General features: G+C 40.3%; 1 protein-coding gene across 1 annotated transcript; it reads right to left on the reverse strand.

Annotated features, from left to right (window-relative positions):
- Nucleotides 1-521: 521 nt before the first annotated feature.
- LOC114144172 (procollagen galactosyltransferase 1) lies at nt 522-20,282 on the reverse strand. The gene is made up of 12 exons (XM_028016708.1): nt 20,065-20,282; nt 15,473-15,583; nt 15,270-15,387; nt 14,393-14,527; nt 10,037-10,241; nt 9,818-9,937; nt 7,724-7,800; nt 7,528-7,634; nt 5,542-5,674; nt 4,279-4,406; nt 2,393-2,599; nt 522-2,312 (listed from the first exon to the last, which is right to left on the reverse strand). The coding sequence occupies exons 1-12, from the start codon at nt 20,280-20,282 to the stop codon at nt 2,042-2,044; spliced, it is 1,830 nt and encodes a 609-aa protein (XP_027872509.1). The 3' UTR covers nt 522-2,041.
- Between the last annotated feature and the right edge of the window lie 2,592 nt (nt 20,283-22,874).

Consider the following 22,874-nt stretch of genomic DNA (forward strand, 5'->3'; position numbering starts at 1 on the left):
AAAATGCTGATTGCCAAAAGATTCAGTCCAGATGTTTTAGTCCTGAAGCTTCAGCTGACGCCGCGGACGTTTTCTTTTCTTTTCCGTTTGATTTAAAGTGTCTGGCAAAAGTATTGCTACGCTCTTGAATGCTTAGGTGTTTTCTCCCACAAAACTCAATGCACCTTATTGACCTTTCCAGTCAAGCTCTGTGTGTTTATGGCTTTCAGGGCTCAAGAAACAAAGACGTCCAGCAGCTTTCTACTGACCCACTTAGGATAATTATGTCCTGGATCAATGACAATCTCCATCAGCGTACATTTGGTTTAGATTTTTTTTTTTCTTTACGCTACAATCTGGAGACACATTCACTGCACTCAAGTTGTCTGTACTCAACTTGTTGTGAGGCTGCTAGCAGCAGTTGACTGGCCCTCTGTCGAATTAGGTCCGTCACTGTAAAGAGGGCGAATATTGACACAGTCGCTTATTTTAAGTTAAAAAATGTTTTTGTCATTTTGTAGAAATCAGTTTTTCACTTTTTGTTAAAAAAACGAAAGGCACATTTTATTGGTCATGTAAAAGTATGAATATTTTTTATACACACTGTACAGACAAACATTTATTTATTTGTAAGAAGAAAAAAAAATAGAAAAACATTTTGTAAAACGTCTTACCTATGCTCTGCTTTGTGTGTCTCAGTCACATTAAATCCTAATAAAATAAATTGAACTTTGTGGTTGTCGACACAATGTTTAAAAGGGCTTTGACTGCTTCTATAAAGCGGTAACCTTCGGCAAGAAAAATGTGCAGAAAACAAAGCTGAGACTTAGTTTTTTTAAAAATAAAAATCTATATTTGCAAATTTATACAAACACGCAACACAAGCTGCTGGTTTGCGAATAAATCTGGCAAAAGGTCAAGAGCAGAAAAAAAAAAAAAACACAGAGACAATCAAATCTGCTGCTGTCCAAACGTGAAAATGTTTCTTTGGCAAGAAGAGACTCAGATACATTCATCGTTAAAAACAAAAGAAATGACAGAGGTTTACCTTAAACAAGACGATAAGAGACACTAACAGAGAAACATTGGTGTCAGGACCTCAGGCAGGCATAACAAGATACATCCAAAACAGAAAGCAAGAACAATTGAATATATTTCTTCTACAACTGTTTTTTTATTCCTTTCATCATCTGCATTAATCCTAAAAATAAAAAAAAGTAAAAAAAACCCCCAAAACATAACATTTCTTGGTTTAAATGGCCACAGATTGTGGACATGCAGGAGCTCACACACATAAACACCCGAGGAGCTGCAGAGTCAGTCCATGCAAAATAAAATGTGATCTAATTATTTATTTTGACCCAAAATATACTCCTAAATTAACAATAATAAGGTAAGGTTGCATATTTGTAGGGCTGCAAACTAGACTTTGTTGCAGGTGAAGCTAAAAATGCCACTTCAGGAGTTTTGAACATATTTACTGAAAAAGTGTTTTTCTTTTCATCTTAAAGGCAAAATGTATATTCTGTTTTACAGTTCATTACTGCTCTAAGCATGTTGTTCTTTCAACAAATCTGTATACTCCCTTTACCGACTAATCGGTTGCTAAATTAGATGATTATTCCAATAATCGATTAATCCACTTGTTTCAGCCCTACATATACATATACACATTCTCGTTTTCTTTTCAGATGCACAGAAAGTCTAAGTGAACATTTGTATTAGTTTCGGAAAAGTTGATGTACAAAAATAAAATAACTGGACCACACTTAAAGCAAGACATTTGTATCGACTGCAATAAATAAACCAGAAGGTGTTAGCGGACTCTTCAAGAGTTAACTCGACATCTAATCTCTCAGGAGAAAGATCCATTAGTGGAGCGAGAAATCTATAAGAAAACTGTTTTTTTCCTGGTGAACTAAGCCTCCATTAGCTCTGCCTCTCAGTCTCTTTTTGATCATGTTCCCTCCATACTTTCCTCTGTACTCTGCATCAGAGCTTTTTTTCAGTCTCCCTTGTATCCGTGTGTCGGAGCTCTACTTCTCCCTTTCCTTCTTCTTCTTCACAGCTCGTCCCGTGCGCTCACGTTCTCCAGCTCGGACTGCAGCACGTCCGAATTCTGCGCCTTGAAGCTCAGCTCGCCCTGCTCCTGCGTCTTCCTCGACTTGGCCCGGTCCCAGTCCGTCTTGACGGTCTCGTTGTCCCACACCACGGACGTCTCCGTGTCGCTGACGTAGCCCGCCTCCCCCGTGTAGTGGGTCGGGTACACCAGCAGCGGCTCGGCGGAAAACGCCCGCAGGTCCCGCCGCTCGAAGGGTTCCATGTACTCCGAACTGGCGGGGCAGAAAACGGGGGTCGTATAAAAGAAGAGCGCCACCCGGAGGACAACAAAGAGAACACGGGTTGGACTCACATGGGGTGCTTGTCGAACATGACTGGGAGGAATTCGTCGACGGGGAGCATCTTGCTCAGGGGCTCGGCCATGAGGAGCTTCTGGGCTCCCTGCAGAGACAACATGTAGCCGAGCGTCCAGTAGGAGTAGTCGGCCTCCACCAGGTTGTGGACATTCGGGACGGACTTCTCGGGGTGGTCCACCTGCATCCGCTTCCGTCCGATGTATCTGAGCAACCATTGGTCAGATTACCAATTAAAACTGAAAAAAAGTTTGTTTGTTTTTTTGTTTCACCTTGTGAAACAATAGTTCATGCAAAACCTTTAGACTTAGAAATAAGCAAGTATTTTCACCACATAACCAGTATTTTAATAACATAAAATACACATTTACCAACTTACAGAAACCCTAACAAACCAAATGTTTTCCCACTATAAATTTTTTCATGAAAAAAAAATATTTTTGCCAACTTTGCATTAAAGTGTCATTATTTACCAAATAATGACGCAAATTTAGAGATTTAATAATCCATCCATCCATTTTCTAACACCCTTGTCCCCTAGTGGGGTCGGGAGGTGCTGGTGCCGATCTCCAGCTAACGTTCGAGAGGTGGGGTCACCCTGAACAGGTCACCAGTCTGTCACAGGGCAACACAGAGACAGAACAAACAACCACACACACACTCACACCGAGGGAGAATTTAGAGAGACCAATTAACCTGACAGTCATGTTTTTGGACTGTGAGCGGAAACCGGAGAACCCGCCATGCACAGAACATGCAAACTCCATGCAGAAAGACCCCGGGCCGGGAATCGAATCCAGGACCTTCTTGCTGCAAGGCAACAGTCCTACCAACGTAAATTTAATGTAAATTTCATAGCAATTTTGCATTAAAAGTGTCATTATTTACTGAATGACACTTCATGACAACAGTCATAAACATTCATAAAGACTCCGTCATGTTCATAAGAGATGTTATGTCATGTTCATGACAGCGTCATGTCACCTCTTCAAATAAAGTGTTACCGAAGGTTTTTTCCCGGTTAGAATAAAGAGCAGATGTTACGGCTCTTATGGAAACATTATGATTCAACGTAGAGCTATGAGGATTTTGTTAACCTCTTTTATGATCCTGCTCAGAGGACAAACATTTTAAACTTAAAATATGCTTCAGATAAATGTATAAAAGGAATGGTGCTATTGTAAAACTTTTTTTTTTCCTAACCTGATTTCCCCCCCAACTGAATTAACATTCATTTTAATAGTTTTTAGTTATTTTTTAAATTTTTTTACTCATCTTTTCCATGGGCACCACAGTCTTATGCGTATGTTTTAAATATCACGTCCATATCATTACAGTCTAATAAAGAATATCAAAACTGATGGCTGTTAAAATATCAGATTAAACATTGTGAACATATCTAAACTCCATCAACATGGAGAAGCAGCATTCGGTTTTCAATATGGAAGAAATTTCCAAAAAACTGCAAAACCGCAGAAAAACTGAGTTCCTGTAAATCAAGGCTAAAACCCCCACCTGCTTTCAGCAGGCCTTGATTAATTAGAACTAGGACAGTAATCCATATGTTTGAGGGACATTTGCTTTACGGTCTTGATGATGGCATTTGGCAAACAGTAATTTTTATTGCTCGTTCCATAATTTGCCACTGCATCACATTTCTGTGGTGTAAAGCACTTTGAACTGCCTTTCTGCTAAAATGTGATAATCAAATAAACTTGGCAACTTAATTTTTCCCTGAGATGATGCTCAGCGTCTGTGCTCACTAGTAAAACGCTAAAACAGAACATTTCCGAACCATCCGAATGTGTGGTGGCCAGCAGTAGAGACATCATGGATGACAGGAGGGATTATTTTGGAGTAATCCGAGTTATTTCTATTTACTCACATAAGATCCCAGTCCAGTTTGTGTGTGGTCACTTCCTGCAGCAGTGCCTGGAGCCGGCGTTTGAAGAACACCTCGAAGCGGAGGTCGTCCTCCAGCACCAGGGTCGTCTGGAGGCCGCGCTCCGCGATCTGAACAGGTTCACAGGGAAATAAAGATTTCTCACAGCAGCTGAGGCACCGGGAGGCGTCTTTCTGAATCATAAACCGATGCGCTCAGCTGCAGTAACAAGCTCAATGTTTACTTAGTAGGGCATTTAATGAAGCAAATAACATTTTACAGTGCCTCTTTTTTATTTTCTAGCTGTGAAAGACTAAAGAAAACAACAAAAGGTGATTCAAACTTGGCTCCTGTTATATTTTGTTCAATTAAACCGACTGTAACTTAGAACGTTTTTTTCCCTCCTAGAGGAAATTTTCTTTTAAAAGTATTAGATTTGTGAAACCGCTGCTTTAAAAAGGTGCATCTCAACAAACATTACTACAGCATTTATAGATGTATTATGTACACGTAATGCATAATGTTTTATTTTTGTAAAATTTGAAAAGCAATTTATTTCAGCAAAAAAAAAAAACTGTTCTAATGCAGTTTTAGGACTTACACAAATGACCCGACAGCTGCGGGACTCTGCAGAGAGCATAAGCTACAAAATGTCACTGCCGACTGTGTTGTATGCCAGCAAACTTATGGAAAGGTGAGTGGAAGAAAAAAATGTGGGAGAAAAACTGATCTATTGTGTTTTATCAAGTCTAAAACCAGACACGGTCGTCTACCAGGAGCACTTCAGAGAACTTGATGCTTTATGCTAGCTTTATGGAGATGCCGTTTTCATTTTCCCAGCAGGACTTGGTGCCGTCTGGTCTAATGACCATGCAGACCATGATCTGCCTGGTTGGGCAGGAAACTCACCTGCCAAGTGAAAAATGGGGGGAAAAAAATAAAATAAAAAATAAAAAAAACAGATCCGAATATGGAAACGAGCTGAAGGTGGCTAATAGAGCTACCTCAACATGGTGGCACATACAGTCAGTATGTTTCTGTCACTACTACTCAATCATAAAAAAAAGGTAATAAAGTAATATTCTTATGTCTGATCCAAAGTCTTTCTCAATCGTAAACAAGTGCATAAAAATACTATCCTGAACTGATAATTTGTCTGAGAAAACCGAGTTTCCAAACAACGAACCAATCTACTGTTTAAACACAAACTGTTATCAGCCTTGTGCAGGTGGAGCCAAATGCCTCTGGTGCGTTCAAGTGTCTCACCTCCTTCCAGATGTTGTAATGAGAGAGGAAACAACCCAGCTCGCCCTTGGTGAGGGGCCGACCGTGATAAGGGTCTTTGTATCCCGGGAGCATTTTAATCCCCATGGAATCTATGTCAGACGTATTCAGAGCTCTGGCAGAAAGAGATGGGATTAAATATAAACAGATGAGAGATTAAATCTATAAATTACATGAATGGAAAAATAACAATAATTGACTCGCACAGTCCAAACTTTATAAAATATGCTACACTGGAGTTTTTTTTCTTCTTTATATGATCTTAACCAACTTTTGTTTATTCCCAAAATTGCGTTGCATTTGTCAGGTTTTTGTATTTTAGGGCGTCCAATGGCTGGATGGTTTCCAGGACGACTGATGAGGTCCCACAGAGGTTAAGCTTGGACTCCGAGGACTCGCTTGGCGGACAGCTGACCCTCATTCTAGCGATGTTGGACCCAATCAACTGAGTGTAAGCTAGATCATAAAGTTCACCCCACATGCTGATGGAGCAGGAAAAAGACCGGAGCATTAACCGGCCGCTCATCTGGAAGAGCATAAAGCTGAACTAATTACACCGTGCGACCTTTAGAGTTCAATCAATATGCTGTCTATAGCAAAGCTTATGTTCACTTTTCTACAGACTAAAGTAGCTCTAAGGTGTTGGTACCTGGAGATGTCTGCCGTTTTTTGTCATTACGGTGATTATTAGGGGGTATTTTAGTTTCAAAATAAAGGTTTTCATACCACCTTCTGTTTATTAAGTAAAAATCTCCCAATACTTGTAACTCAAGCTTTCCTAAAACTCCTTTAGATGTGTTTAAAAGAACAAAAATCCAAACATTCTCTATGAATGTATGGAAGATATTTGTACAGCATGGAGAATCACCGAGATCAGTTTTCTGGCTGATCTCCCATGTCTAAAAAGCCTGACTTTTCGATTCCGAGTTTTAGCCGATGCAATCCTTTTTAGTCTGAAAAGCCTCAAAATAGTCGGGTGGTTATTAACTGCAAACATGCAGGTGAGACCTGGTGGGCGGGTCTATCGATCGAGTATCAAGTAGCCGATCGCTGATCTCTTAAACAAAAATTAGGGCTGATTTATCAGTGCACCATAGTATGGAGGATTTAGAAGTAGACAAAGAAAAAAGGAAGAAAGAACACAAGAAAAAGGAAGGATAAGGAAGGAAGGATCGAAAAAAATGTTGAAAAATTTGTACACCGTTGGAAAGAAAGAAGGAGGGGACAAGAAATGAAAAACAAAAGAAAGTAAGGACAGAGGTTACAGGACAAACGTCTACCTTCTCAGCCACCACCAACCTTAGAAAGAAAGGAAGGAACCACAAGTAACTGGATGGAAATGAGAGAAAGGAAGGAAGTAAAAAATGATACAGTAACGAAAGAACAACATTTAGCTGAAAGGGGATTATTACAGTTGGAGTGGAAATGCAAATATCTTCCATGTTCTTGTTTGATTTCTTTGAATTTTTCACAATGTCACACAGGGAAGCAATGTGTTGAGGGGTTGCCTCAATTTACCTGAACCTATCAGAAGCTCACAAAGCCATGACATCATCCCATAGGCTTTTCCAAACTGCTTAAAGTCTCAGTGATCTTCATGTATGTAAAGTTATGCAAAACAAATCTTTAATCTTTATTAAGCCTTTAGCAGACAGAAATAATAGTAATCCTAACTGTTGTAAAACATGAATAGTTCAGACTGATGAAACACCAGACACAGCCAAAAAAAAAAAAGAAATAGAAATATTTGAATATTAGGTTTCGGCTGTATTTACACAGATGAAACATGTAAACCCACCTCCAGCAGAATAAACAGCGAGAACAGCAGTAAGCGCATGCAAACAGCTACTTTTCACCTGATTGTTTATGTCAGTTTTTGGTGCTCTGCAGGAGGCGAGCGCACACGTTCCAGAGGTGCTAAAAAAGAACAAACAGGAAGGAGGAGAGGAAGACGACGAGGAAACATACTTGCCATCCACAGCAGCAACGACCTTACAGCTGATCTCCTGCTCGTACAAAGTTCTCAGCATTCGCTCGCGGCGGTCGGCTCGACGAACCAGATTTATCATGAAGACCTGCGTGCAAACGAATGCAGACGCTCACACACGCACGCACGCTCGGCTAATGCGTATTCCTGACCGTAGGAGGTGGCGTGTGAGTATACCTCATCAAAGCCCATCTTGTTTGGATGCTTGGGAGGAAGAGACAGGAAGCTGGAGGGCTCCAATGGAGGATTATTCACTGTTGAAGAAAAGAAGAAGAAAAAAAGAAGAGAAGTTTACAAAAACACAAAATGAAGAGCGTGAAATCATAAGTTATACAAGTAAAAATAGGAAAAACAGTCAAATTAGAGCTGTAACTTTGTCAGTATAGAGAATTCAGTTGCACTCACCTAGTGAAATATTGATAATGGCATAATAACGCAAGTTTAACTAATCAATAGAAAATATTTTTTAGGCTTTACAGCAATCAAAACATTCCTGAAGTTGCTGATCAGCTTTTTGCCTCTTTCCTTTGGTATTGTGAGGAGTGACTTTAATCACTCCACACAAGGTGATTAAAGTCAGGACTCGGCCTGAGCTGCTCCAAAATGTCAATATTATTTGGTTTTCCAAACCAGCAAAACAAGTCACCAAAATTAAAAGATTACCTAAATCCTCCAGTGATGTAAACAATTATGTGCGTATATGTTCTGTATGTAAACTTCTCACCAGAACCATAAACCCTCATATTTTCTATGGTAGTAAAGTTTTGCAAATAGCGCAGTGATAAATATCAGACTGAATATAGTACACGTCATAGTATTTTTTAAAATTACTAATAAATAGGGCTGCACAATGAATAAAGCTCGGTTTTCGCAGTCATACTGCACACACGATCAATACTGCAAAAACTGCTTGAACTGCCATAAATATTAGACAATTAAATAAGCACCACGCAGTCAAGTGCTTAATATGTGCAATTTATATTTGGAGAAGCTTTCTGTGCTTTAGCAAGGCGTTAAGGTAAAGTCATAAAGAAAATACAACTAAGCCGTTTCTTTGAGAAAACAGCAGATGTAGCCAGAAGCAGCATGTCGAGATGGACACAATAAATTTTTTTTTTTAACTCATTCTGCGATTTGCAACGAACTCAAAGTGACGTTCACAAACATCATCACGATTTACTAATATTGTGCAGCCCTGCTAATGATCCTGATCTCTATTACGAGAACTTTTCTTTAAAGAATCCTCACCTCAAACATTCTTCTTTCTTTGTGAACTCTGATCATTTTTAGTTAGAAACAGCCGAATGAAAGTGAAGCACTTTGTTGAGTGGCCCAGGAGCCTTATGATTTATATTTGAATAAATCATAAGGGTGTACAGTAGATTGGAGCAGTAGAGGTTCAACTACACCTGAATGTTCATGGTTCTGTAATCTGGCTTTGAACCGATTACTCGATGTGAAAGCTTTCAGGTTACTCATTAGCTCCTTTCAGTCGGTTTGCATGTCAACACTGAAGACAGCAGGGGCTATAAATGAATAACCTAAAAGCTTTGAAATAAACCCTCTACATATGTGCTGTGTGCCAGTTTTATGTGAATACATGTTCCTGATGCCTGAAAAATGGCATAAAACACAAAAACATGCACAAATTACTAACCTTTTTTTTTTGTACTGTAACCATTACAAAATCTCCCCTTCAGTTCAACCTTATAAGTGGAGACATATTGTTGATGTTACCATTATAAAATAGCTTACAATTAAGTATTGGCAAAGACCAATGTAATTTTCACAGCGCTGTTGTTAGCAGCTGCTGAAAGTAACTAAAAACGTTACTTTTAATGTAACTTAGTCACTTTCCAAATCAAGTAGTCAGTAATCTAACTAAGTTACTTTTTCAAGGAGTAATCAGTAATCCGATTAAAGTTACTTTTTCAAAGTAACTATGCCATCACTGATTACTAATTACTAAAAATTCAGAGAAACTCCGGTCAACTTAAAACAAAAATACTTCAGTTGCATTTAATTAAAATAGTTTGGGTCCCACCAGTTATTCTGATACAAGAAAATCTTAGTGAAACTCTTTTTCTGACTGAATAACATTAGATGTTGAGTTTCTATGTTTCTCTACTACTGCAATCCAAAAATACATTTATTTCAAGTTCTTTTATACATCTTTCCCTGTGGTGCTAATCAGTGTCAGACAGTCGACATTTACAAAAAACAATTAAACAAACAAATATAGGCCCAGTTTCACTGAGCTCTTTAACTCACCCATGATCTCAAGGTGAGTGTGCAAAAAGCTTTCCATTTCATCCTGCATGGTAGCGTGGGAACGCATGGGCACCGGGAAATACCCGTAGGTGTCTCTGTTGCACACATACATCTGCACGTCTGAGGAGGGGAGGGAACGGAAAGAAGACAAACGATGCGACATGTGCAGGCGCATTAAAAACGGGACGAGGCAATCTCAGCTACATTTTTCCTCCCCACCTGCCATGCGAGCAGAGTAAGCAAAGATAATGACGTCGTCCAGCGCCCAGCTGTACTCCGGGTGTGGCGGGTAGAAAGCCAGCTGACTGGAGGCTTCTTTCCTCAGATCCACCAGATAGGTGGAGTGGACCATCGGCACAGCGAAACAGCCCCGGCGCTCCCGGCGGCGAATGGGCATGTAGGCCGGGGTGCGCTTGTAATAACCCTGAAAAACAACATGGTTTGGATTTAATGAAAGGAATTTGCTGACAACTGAAAAAGCACAAAAGGGAAGTGGGCATGACCTTGAGGTTACGGGTAACTATGGAGAGGATGCAAAAAAATGGAATTAAAAATTAAAAATAAAGTCTGCAGCTTCAGCTGAGTAGGTTTAATGTAAAGTAGGGAAAATAAGTATTTGACTTAAGTTTTCCAACTTGCACATAACAGAGAGATCTGTCACTTTCATTATAGGTACATCTCAACTATAGGAGACAATCTCTGGAAATCACATTGTATGATTTTTAATTTAATTAGTATTTTTATTTAATTAAATAAGCATTTAATACAACATCCATTCAAAAAAATCCATTCAATTAAGAAATTCTTAATTTATCCCAAAGGAAAATTAAATGTTATTGGGACTCATACAGCATCTTCAAAGAGTTGCTGGACAGAGATGCTGTGGCCAGGAGGGATCTCCAGTAGCAGTCAGTCTTGCAACAAATCTGAAAAAGCCTCTGACCGAAGACTGTTGCTGTGAGACTGACTCATGCTAAATAGCCGGGCAGCAGAGATGATATTTCACAGCAACTTGTCCAGGATGACAGTTGTTGGCAAGCACTGCTAATCCACCTCATTTGCTTTTGCCGTTCCTCTTTAATGCCGTCTGATTGCATGGTTAGAAAGTCAGGCAGATGTTAGAGTCTGGAATATGATCCTTGCTCTTTATGATTGATGGAGGAGAGGCTTGAATGTCCTCTTTCTCCACTCTTTGGTCTGGCTCTGCATCCATGAAGCTTCCTTTTCAGCCTCCTCGTTGCCATGGTTACGCACAGCAACTGTCCAAAAGTCAAAAAAGTGAGAGTAGAAATCCTTGCAGCTGCACAGTTATCCGAAAACAGAAGGAACAATTGTCAAAAAAGAAAAAGCAATGCATCAACCGAAAAAATTTATTCAGATTAAAAATACTTTATTAATTCTAAAAGGAAATTAAATGCTTAAATTAAATAAACGTCTAATGTAGCATACCTACTCCAATTCTAGACTTTAATATTTACAATAGAACAAAATATTCTGACACAGAAATCTTGACCAGGTTTCCATGGCAGCAGGGATTTTAGCCCTTTTTCCTCCACACAGCTCTTCATTTTGCAACATTTCAGCTCCATCCATAAATTTTCTACACGGTTCAGGTCTAGGGGCTGGCTAGGCCTCTCCAGAACCTCGAGATGCTTCTTCTGGAGCCACTGCTTCGGGTTACCGTCATGCTGAACGACCGAGCCACGACCCATCTTCGATACCTTTACTCTCACATTTAATGGCCCCACAACCAAGCTTCACGCATGGGATGCTGTTCCTGGGACTGTGCTCATCCTTCTTCTTCCTCCTCCAAAAACATAGAATGGAGTTTATGACAAAATGCTCTAATTTGGTCTCATCTGACCTCGTGACCTTCTCCCACGCCTCCAATGGATCATCCAGATGGTCACTGGCAAATTTCAGATGGACCTGGCTGGACACGTGCACCCTGAAGGATTTTAATCCATGACAGCACAGTGCGTTACTATGGAAACCTTTGAGACTGTGGACCCAGTCCTCCACAGGTCATTGACCAGGTCCTCCCATGCAGTTCTGAGCTGATCCTCTACACTTCACATGATCATTAATGCTCCACAAGGCCTGATCTTGCCTGGAACACCAGTCTGAGGGAGTCTGACCTTCATAAAACAGTTTCCTCCATTTGCACCAGCAGTTGTTGCCTTCTCACCAAACTGATTAACTGTTGTCCTGTAGCCCATCCTAATGTTATCCCTGGTGTCCTTAGACAGCGCTTCAGTCTTGTCCATGTTGGACGTTGGAGTCCAATTGATTTAGTGTGTGGACAGATGTGTTTAATACAAGCACCAAATGGAGAACAGGAGGGGTTTACTGCAGGTTGGTAGGTGATCAAATACTTATTTCATGCAATAAAATGCAGATTAACTATTTTAAAAAAATAGGGCTGCACCGATTGCAGTTTTCTTGCCGATCACCGATCTTTTAAAAAGCTTAACCTGCCGACTCCGATGTTGGCCGATACCAATTTTTTTGTCTGAAATGTTGCGCAATATGGCAAGAAAGTTGTGCAGTTGGCAACAGTGGGGTGACTATTGTTAATTGTAAACGTGCAGACATAACTTGGTGGGCCGCTCGGTCAGTCAAACCTTTCTCACCGGAGAGCAAAAGAGGATAGTGGTTGATTCTTAGACCTTTGCCAAGCTAGATAAGATCGGTGGATAAGATCGGCTTCATGCATAAAAATAGGCCGATCACTGATCTCCCAAAATTAAGGAAATTGGCACCGATAAATCGGTGCACTCCTAAAAAAAAATGTATCTGATTTTCTGAATTTTTTTTTTTAGATTCTGTCTCACAGTTGAGGTGAACGTATGATGAAGATTACAGATCATAAGAGAAAGGCTTGAAAAATCTGCAGTGTCTCCAATACTTATTTTCCCAACTATGTAAAAAAAACAAAAACTTGCACCTTAGGTAAAATGAGTTTGAGAAATCTAAATTATGCAAAAGTGTTTGCATATTCAAGAAAACACATGTCACAGAGCTTTCTCTTAATTTAACTTAATTTAATGAGCAGAACCAGCTGGTGTTTTTATTAAAGCTAGCGTGGACAAACCCTGAAGATACTCCCTAATGGAACATAATGAGGATGTGGGCTATCTGCACACCCGCCAAATAATTTTCTAATATCCTTAAGCTTCCTTAGAGCTAAATGGAGCAAAGATTTCAGTACACCTGAGAAATAAATCAGCTATCTTACTTACAAATTAATTTTGCATGATGTGGAACCAATCCTTAAAGAAACAGTGATTAATTTTCAGTTTTTTCTACAAAAAATTATTTTCCTTATGAATGCATGTGAAACAATCCTCACAAAAATCCTCAACGATGTTTTTTCTTTTGTTAGCAAAATAATGAGGACTTTATTTCTCTTTCATATGACATGCACTATGGTGTTCCTCATTATTCACTAATGCCTCAAAATAAAAGCTATACTTGATAAAAAAAAATCATCATAAATAAGTTTCTATCTGAAGAACCATTTTATTTGTATTGTTATTTTTTTTTACCATTTTATTACTTTAACACTCTAGTATGGGATGACCAAGGTGAGAAAACAAACATACACTTTTAGTCAGTGAGATATAAAAACATAATTTTCTAATTTATTTAAGGATTTATTTAACCCAGTTCCAGTCCTTTAGAGCTACTATCTATGGCGGCATCAAAACCACACAGTCAGAGTTCCCCATTGCTGAGTGTCCCGTGTCATTTCCTTTTCAGACAGAGGCGTCAAATACGGCTATAAAGTGACATCAAATTTCTATTAGCTTCTTTTTCAATTTTCACAACAGCTGCAGGTATTTGTGTTTTCAAATTGCATTACGTGTCTGGAGAATACATAACCGTCTACCCCCGTTTAAAAGTTAGACTAAAGTCTCCTGTTCAATACATCATAAACACCAACATGTCCACCATAAGCATATCTAAATTTCTTACCAGAATCATATATATTCAAACATATTCCCACTTTAAAATGGATTTAAAAGGGTTTAGATTTATAATTAAAATCACTTTTTTTTTATTGGAATTTTCTAAAGATGATTCTGGAAACAATCTGGACAAACAAGCAGCTAAGTTTGACTCAGCAGTTTGACCCAGGAACAATGCTCCCCAAAAACCACAAATTGGAACATGTGCGATGGGTTTGGTCTCCATCTCATTTGCTGCTCTGTTCTCTTTCTCCTCCTCTAGAGGTTTTCAGGCACATAAAAAAGAAACATAAATCTGATCTGCCATCTGGGGAGTCTTTGAGGCTCTCGGATACATAATCTTTACAGTCTGTTGGCTCTCTGTGTGCAGTGGTTCAAGAACGACGGGATGGGTTAGAGTGTCACATTGCAGAGAAAAATATCTCAGTGTAATATTTGAGCAGCAGCTGAACAGGAGGGCAAAAACAACTCTAAGAATACTTATTCTTCAACTTCTATTACATAAATAACAATCTTTGCACCAAGGAATCTTCTATATGCAATGAATATTTACTGAAACAGATGCGCGGGATCTCGAGCGGACTAAAAATAAATCTCCGATTACCTGTGACGTCATCCCGCACCAGAAGTTGGAGTAAGCGGCTCTGGACTCCAGCATGGGGGCGACGATGGTTTTGTTTTCCCTCATCAGCTTCCACAACACATCTCTGTCAGTGAGCAGGTTGTCACAGTCGGCCATCTACAGAGCGAAGAGAGCGGCTAAATATTTACATACAATTACTCATCAACGTGTGTGCGCCTGCAGAGAAAGCACCCCCCCCCATTCTCCTCTCCCCGGCCGCCGGCGGATGACTCATCAGCAACGAGGTTTGATCAGAGAGAGGGAAGCGAGCACACAGGCGCTGCGTGGATCCTCTCGTTGTAATGGGTTAAGACGGCCTTATGGGGTGTTGTTGCAAGGATATGTTATTAGTTTATGTTTTGCCATATTTTCCCTTAGTCTGTCAGAGCGCATTAACAGTCAGCAACTGCGGGGCAGCTGGTAGTCAAACAGCTGTTCAGGGCATTTTAGCCTCTTTTTTTTTTTAAAGAGGGAAGCACAAACATTTGCTCTATTTCATCAACCACTATGCTTGTGTTCTGAATAAGATTGGTTTGATAGGGAATACAAAAGACATTTAACTTCAAAAGAAAACCTCTACAACAATAAATGAATGAATGCTGAAAATGCTTGAAGCACTTGGGCTATTTTGCACTTGGGCTTTAAAAGTACGTTCATACTGGATTTAGTGGCTGAGTTCACAAGTATTGCACTACAAGTGGTACCTACTTAATCTGTGATACTAATGTCTAATAACTTGTCCACGAAACACAGAAAAAATCCAAACTCTCCCTTTAAATCAATACAGGTTTTCCAAAGTAATGCAGATTACTTTGATAGTTAGCAGAAGTTTAAGTGCCATGACTTGGCGCCAACATACCAGGAGATAGTCGGCCCAGATCTCGCGGGCGGTGTCCAGCGCTGCCTGCCGAAGTTTCATCACGTGTTCATATCGGAGATTATTCCAGTGTTTTGGCCCCACTTCGTCCTCAAAGGCACTGGGACATAAAAAGATGGGCCCATTTAAAGAAGAAAAAAATCATTAAAAAAACAAAAAAAAACACTCGATGTACGTTACATTACCTGTTTTCGTCATCAGGTCGCCACTCCACATAATGGTAGTAATTCTGCACCACGATGAGCCAGTCTCTTAGGATCGCTGTGGTGTTGTCTATGTTGTGATCTGTCGCCACCCTGTGGAGCACAACAAGAGGAACTAGAACATTTCTGAAGAAATTTCAACAGGGCCTGCCAACGTGTGGCAGCCTTTGGTTGGAACCCAGCGTTCTGATGCTAAACATTAGCATTAAGGCTAAGCATAGCTAAAGTAATATTAATAGCATGTGGAGAATCACAAGCATGTTGACTAGCATGGACTTACTCCATGCAGTATGTTAAAACTAGTGTATAAGCTAAAATTAGCCAAAATGCTAATGTTAGCCTAAATGCTGTCAGTAGCATGTGGGGCATCACTAGCATGTTGTCTTATATTGACTTCCTCAATTCAATGTGCTAAACATGGCTAATAAATTTATAGCTAAGAAGCTTATTTTAGGGAAAAGGCTAATGCTAATGCACTAGTGGGGGACAGTGCACTGCTAATGTTTGTGCACAAACTTTGTTTCGGGCGACAAATTGTTCTTAGAGATTAATGGAGTTTACAGTGCATGAAGTTAAAAGTTTTGGAATTTTTTTGTTTTTAAGAACTTAAAAGAGAAAAATAAAATTTGAAAAAAATCATTGGGAGAAAAAAAATTAAGACATAGTTAACAGCTTCAGAAGTAATCAATATATTAAAAAAGTAACAATAAACTAAATTCCACTGTTATCAAAATGAGGCCAAATAACATAAAACACTGGATTATTGTAATTTGGGAGATATAGGAGTTATGACCACCGGTGGGGAAGACGAAATCCGGCGTAACGGCAGCCAGTCGCTAACATCAAGTTTACCGGATTCCAACCATGAACAGCTGGTGAAAATTGTTCACATTTTCCCATTCCTCTAAATCACATTAAGTCTGCTTTAAAACAGGCACGAACACATTAAACACACACCATAAGTGACACGATCTCTGCAGAGTAGTGAATTTTCACAGTTTTCATTCGCCCTTTGCATCTTCTGAGAGTGAAACAAAAGCAGCTATGTAAACACAGATGCTGCTCAGTTCTTCCTTCGCCTTCTTAATAATGCCAGTTTTGGAAAAAAAAAATATCCAGCCACCGATCTTTATAAAAACACTTTTACACACAAACATGCAGTGATTGTGGGGAACGAATATTGATACTCCAAGTCTCTCCTTGTGCTTAAATCTTAAACTGAAGCCATATTAGGCCAAACTAACATATGAAGCCGTTGTTTTGTAACCAGATATTTCTTTGCAACTTATTGTGCTTTCCTACGAATGAAAGCAGCTGTTTAAGGAAAAATACAGCTTATGTGTATAAATTATGACATGAACTGCATTTGTGCATTTTTTAAAAACTGTATTTCAGGCAAAATACAATAAATCTGCAAAAACTAGGACTGGGCAATAAGGACTTAGAAATTTAATGTGATATTTCAAAAGCATTCACAGTTGAAACAGGCTTCTTTACATAAGTGTGATTAAAACTGCACATCTTAACCGCATTTCATCAAATTTTCTAATACAGTGATATTTATTAATCCTCTCATGGAGCCAACCGTGGAGAAAATAGTAAAAGTAACATTTCTGATAATATTGTCAGGGGGTTTATTTAACGTTAATTTATATGGTAAACGATAAATCAAAATTCTTATAGGAAATTTTTCACGATAAATGATGAACGATACAATAAATGCCCTCCACAAGCAAGAATTATTTCACAAATTAATTACTTGATTTTAACCTGCTGAAATGAATTTAGAACTAATTGTTAAGCGGGAAATAAACACTAGTTTATGAAAACTATGATGTCTATAATAACCAATATGTTTAATTACTTTACCATAGGTTTCTGTTTTCAAATAAGATAACTAGGCATCCCGTTGTAAGTTTGGGATCTTATTCCTTATTACTTTCTGGTTATAAAAAAGCCTATTATGACTAGTTTTGTATCTAGAAGTTAAATGCAGCTCCTTCTTTTTAAAGTGTCAACTGTATCTCTAACACGGTTTGACAAAATATTTTTTAACAGTTTCTCTTTGTGACTTCAAAGAAAAGGTGAAGGAAACTATGAAGGAGTTTCCGCATCTTGAAACTCCTTAGAAATGCTTTCAATCGGCACGAAAGCTACCAATTTACTTCAGTTTCTTTAAAATGCAAACAAAATGTTTTAATAATTACCCAGGAGAGCCGAGATAGTTACATTCGGTCAAAGTCTTGTTTATTAGAGCGTAGCCACCCTTAAAAAAAGGGGGGGAAAAAATTTGGACCGTGAGGCTGAAAAAGTGAGGCATTCGTCTACCGTCTGTGTTATGATAACAAATCCCAATGTGTGTCTGAGGGACGGGCAGCGGCAGCGAGAGCCGGCGAGTGAAAGAATGTGTAAAAATGACAGAAATGGATTTCCTCCCGAGCCTGTCACGTAGCGAGTGACAGTCAGCGTGCTGCCGCTGTTCGTTTCCCATGTGTCTGTGGCACGTTAACACAGCGGTGTCATCTCCACGCCTACGTGCGACCGACTCCGCAATCCGTCTTCTTCGCTGCATCCGTCTAGCTCTCAGCGTGCCGGCAGGGGCGTCTGACTGCTGAGAGGTTTTCAATGTCCAGAGGCAGTGATTTGAAAACAAACACACACACACACAAAAAACACAAAGTGTTTTTTGAAGAGTAAATATTTGGGATTGGAGAACTATGCCTAACGGATATGAGAGCTGAAAGAGAGAGAGAGAGAGAGAGAGAGAGAGAGGATGGAAACTGATTTATGAATTGGCATCAGTCGTGCCAATGACAGCAAAAGCCCTCTGGGAGTTTGCATGCTGGTTGGACTCTACTGCCAAGCGTTCCTTCTCAACTTGTCACACTGATGTCTGCAGGTAGTTTTCTTTCTTTTTTTTCTTCCTCCATCAAAAGGAAATAAAAAAAGTTTCTTGCAGAAGTATTCACACACCTTACCAGTGTTTCCCAACCCTGGTCCTGAAGACTCACTGCCCTGCATGTTTTAGGTATTTCCTTGCTTCAGTCCAGCTGATTTCATTTGATGACTGATTATCAGGCGTTTGCTGAACTGCAATCAGTTGAATCAGGCACATTAAAGCAGGGAAACCTCTAAAACATGTAGGACGGTGAGCCTTGAGGACCAGGGTTGGGAAACACAAAACATCCTCATGCTTCATGAGGAGTTTGTGATCACAAAGTGGAAAACATGCTACGAAAGGTAAGACCATCGCTAATTTTTTTTAAAGAACTTAAGATATTTGAAGGTCAATGTTTTAGATACATAAAATCAAGACTTTTTATGGATGCGCGGACGCCCTTTTTAGGGTCGTTGTTGTTTAGTCTGGTTTAATTTCCGTCTCGTCTGACTGGGGTGCCTTCTTCCTCACATGTAACTTTACAGAACAGCTATGCTTATATTTTGAGAATACAATTTAGCACTAAGGTCACTTCTTGAGGAAACTGAATTCTCCAGATTTTATTCAGGGGCATCCGAGTAAAGGAGGCTAAATACAAATGTCTGTCACACTTTTTAGATTTTTTTTGTGTTAGAAAAAAAATGAAAGCACATATTTTTGTGCATTCTGCTTCTCTGCTGCAGGAGCAAAATAAAACGTCTGTGTATTTCATGTAGTAAACCACATAAAAGGTCGACGACCCGCTAGGCATAAACTGTGAAAGAAGAGCTCAACGTAAACATTGTCGTTTGCTACAAAAAGACTTGCAGATAAAACAACACATTTACATCAGCATTTGTCATTTCAACATTTTTTTTTTAAATCCACAGAAGTAAAATTCAAAGTCAGAACACAACTTCCTCTCGGAGCTTTTTTTTTTTTTTTTGCGCCCATGAATTCCTTGTTAATCCCGCTGGGCCATGAAATAGAAACAGATTCAACCTGTCAGGTATGAATGCTAATGAAAAGATTAAAACATTACACAGACCTTTTTTAAAAAAAAAAAAATGGAAGATGAATAAATAAATAAAAAAGAAAGCAGAAAAAGGGAAGTGAGAGGGCTGACTCAAATCTGTGCAGGATGACAGAATACCCCGGAGCGAAGCTTTTCCTTCCTGCAAATACTTGTTGGGCAAGTTTCATGGTCATTTAGGCTGGAAGAGTTTGAAACTCAGCTGCTTATTTCTATAAGTTCTGATTCTAGTTCAGACAAGAGGACGGGTGTGTGGAGGGGGGAAGGAGGGGATGTGGGGATGAGGAGAGAAGGGGGAAAAACGAAGGGGGGATGAGGGGATGATCTGTGACTGAATGGAACTTTTCACGGACACGTCTCTGCAGGCGCAGGCCGCCTCATGTGTCCCGTTCTCCGAGCAAACTGGTCCACGCCCAGCGGAGAGGAAAAACTTCACTAAACATATCAAATATAATCATTTATTATATGATTAGTGCAGATAAAGTGCACGTCCTTTCTCCACAAGTAGCCGACTGCCTTAACATTAAAGTTGTCCGCGTTCATTGATAGCGTCTCTTAACTACTCCCCGTTACATAAATTAACTAAAACATATATTAACATTTAGTTGCGTCAGTGAAACTCACCAGAGCGCTAGGCGGTCCTTCGGGTAGTTCAGCCGCTCGACGGCTCCGAGGAACAGCGGCAGAGAGTGGGCCGAGTTGCGGCAGACCAGCGCGATGACGACCCTGGGAGCCAGGAGCGGCGACTCGGGGCTCCAGCGCTCCTCCGGGAAATAAGACCAGCCCGAGCCCGGCAACAGAACGAACAGCAGGGCGAGCAGCAGTGAGGTGACCCGGAGCATGGCAGGGAGGGCAGAGAGAGGAAAAAAGACGGAGCTGACGCGGCAGAAAGTGGCAGCCAGAGAGGGGGAGACAGGGGATGCAGAAGCAGAGGAAGCTGCTGTCTATGCCGACATGGCGGAGGGTCTGGATTTAAAGGGGAAGGACAGGGCCGCGTCAAGGAGAACTCACTGTCACTTTAATGCTATATAATGCACCGTGTGCACGGGTTATAGTGAAAATCAATAATGATAATAATAACAGCATTCAAATTCAGAAACTCTTACGGCGGAATCCCCCCTACTTAAATAAATAACAAAAACAAAAAAAAAATATGATTTCCATCTCGAGCGCTTTATTTCTTCTTTCCCTTTAAGAACAAACCCAACAGCAAAACTCAGGAAGCAGACGGATCTGAAAACCAGAATGTTCTGTTCTGGGGAACGCTTTAAGAACCTTTTGGGGGGAACGTTCTTTTTTTTTCTCTCCCTTTTACCCAAAGGTTTAACCTTTGGAGAAATAAAAATGTTGCGAATGCCATTTCAAGCTTTAATAAGTTGCAAAAGGTTTGTTTTTAGTGGAGGGGAAAAGAGAGGCATCCCTCAAAAGATGGTAAAACAACATACTTAAAGAGAAAGTAATACTTTTTTGTCTTTATTTATATTTCATTTTTAAAAAGGTCATTTTACTCCTCCCAATAATCTATTGAAAAATCTTAATTTGGATTAGAGCAATAAAAAGTCATATTTAAAAACAACATTATTTTGACATGAGTGTTTTGCAGAGACCATGATGCTTGCAGCTGTGATTTGCATTGTGTTATACTTTTCCTGCTTCCTGTTCTGCAGTTCCTCCATGGCTCTGACCCACTCCGCTCCACGAAGCAGCACATGTTCCCCTGAGTCGTCCGGCGTGTCCTCCCTGTCAGACGGCGTGCTCGGGCAGAGCGTTGCAGAGTCTGACGAGGAGCCTTCACACATGGAGCTTGGTGTGTGTTGGCACACTGTGGGGCAGCTCTTCATGGTACACCAGTTCAGAAATAAGATCAGAGCTGGAGCCGCTCCCTCCCTGCACACCTGTACTACCTTGTCTCTGACTCTGCACAGCGCTGCTGTGAGCTGTGCAGAGTCAGAAGAAAAACACGGAGCCGCCAAAACATCTTAGCAGCCATGCTGGCAACCTAAATATAAAGGGAGAGAAGAAAGGTGCATTTGAAATATCTTCTTATTTAACTTTGGGAGAGCAAACATTTCACCGTTCACTGCAAAAGCAGTCGTATTCCCTGAACTTTCCCGCAACTTGTCTTGTTACAACGTCAAACACCAGTGTATTGTGACGTGTATTGCAGACCAACATAGACTGTTGTAGTGTATAAATGTGGAGTGAGCAGAAAGATTTTTACATGGGCTGAGAATGAGGAATGTGAGGCTGCGATATTTATTTAGTCCGTCAAGTCCACACTTTTTAGAATTAGGGTTAGAAACCCTTCTGGGTTGGATGATCAGTGTGGGTCTATTTAGCTCAGGGGTCTCAAACTCCAGTCCTCGTGGGCCGCAGACCTACAGTTTTTAGATGTGCCACAGGTACAAAACACTGGAATGAAATGGCTTAATTACCTCCTCCTTGTGTAGATCAGTTTTCCAGAGCCTTAATGACCTAATTATTCTGTTCAGGTGGTGCAGCAGAGGCACATCTAAAAGTTGCAGGACTGCGGCCCTTGAGGACTGGAGTTTGAGACCCCTGGTTTAGCTGAATGTATCGTCTTAAATACGAAAGATGCAAAAGATTTCCACATTACCTCCTTTTTAACGTCTCTCTCTGGTGTGTTTGCGGATGCCAAAGGTATGATGTCTCCAGAAAGAGCTCCCAGACAGACGCAAATCCATCACAGATGGGTGGGGCAACTTCTTGCAGAGTGCGACCAAGTGGTGCTGAAGGCACACGTGTCCTCTTGGGAACAAAGAACAAAGCATGGCAGTGAGGAGGCCTCTGTTACGATGACATCTGCCTGTTCAGTCAAACTCACCCGTGATCATGTGAGCCAAGTGGTCCTGCAGCAGGCCCACCTGATGGAGTCCAGCAGAGACACGTTTCTCCACGCTCAGATGGTAAAACTCCTCCTTCAGACCCAACACGGCCTCCTACACCCGACATTTTACTACCTTGTAGACCTCAGACAGCAACTGAATCACACAAGAAAGCGTCGCATAATTCATCTGCCTAAAACGCGTTGCTTATCATGTTGTTTTTCAGAGCATCTAGCTTTGATCCATGTTTTCCTTCTCCTGCTGCGACATGCACAACTCCTGGGGAGTACCGTCTCCCTCAGGTAGGATTCAAGGTCCTCCATCACAATTCCCACCAGCACCTTTGTGTCCCTTGAGTGCATTAAAGGGATTTGACAAGTGGAATTAAATAAAAATCACACACAGGCACGAAAAGCTCAAGAGCCAACTGGCCTAAAAGGGAGCATGCATTTAAAAGAATGCAAAATCTTACCAAGTGTATTTGTTTCTGTTTCTAGTGCCATTATCTTAGTACACTTGAAATAACACAAAAATAACTGACAAGTAACATTTTAGTGTAGGAGCTTGTTTCAAGTTAATAATTGTTGA

The sequence above is a fragment of the Xiphophorus couchianus genome, chromosome 5 (assembly GCF_001444195.1).
Source record: "Xiphophorus couchianus chromosome 5, X_couchianus-1.0, whole genome shotgun sequence".
NCBI lineage: Eukaryota > Metazoa > Chordata > Actinopteri > Cyprinodontiformes > Poeciliidae > Xiphophorus > Xiphophorus couchianus.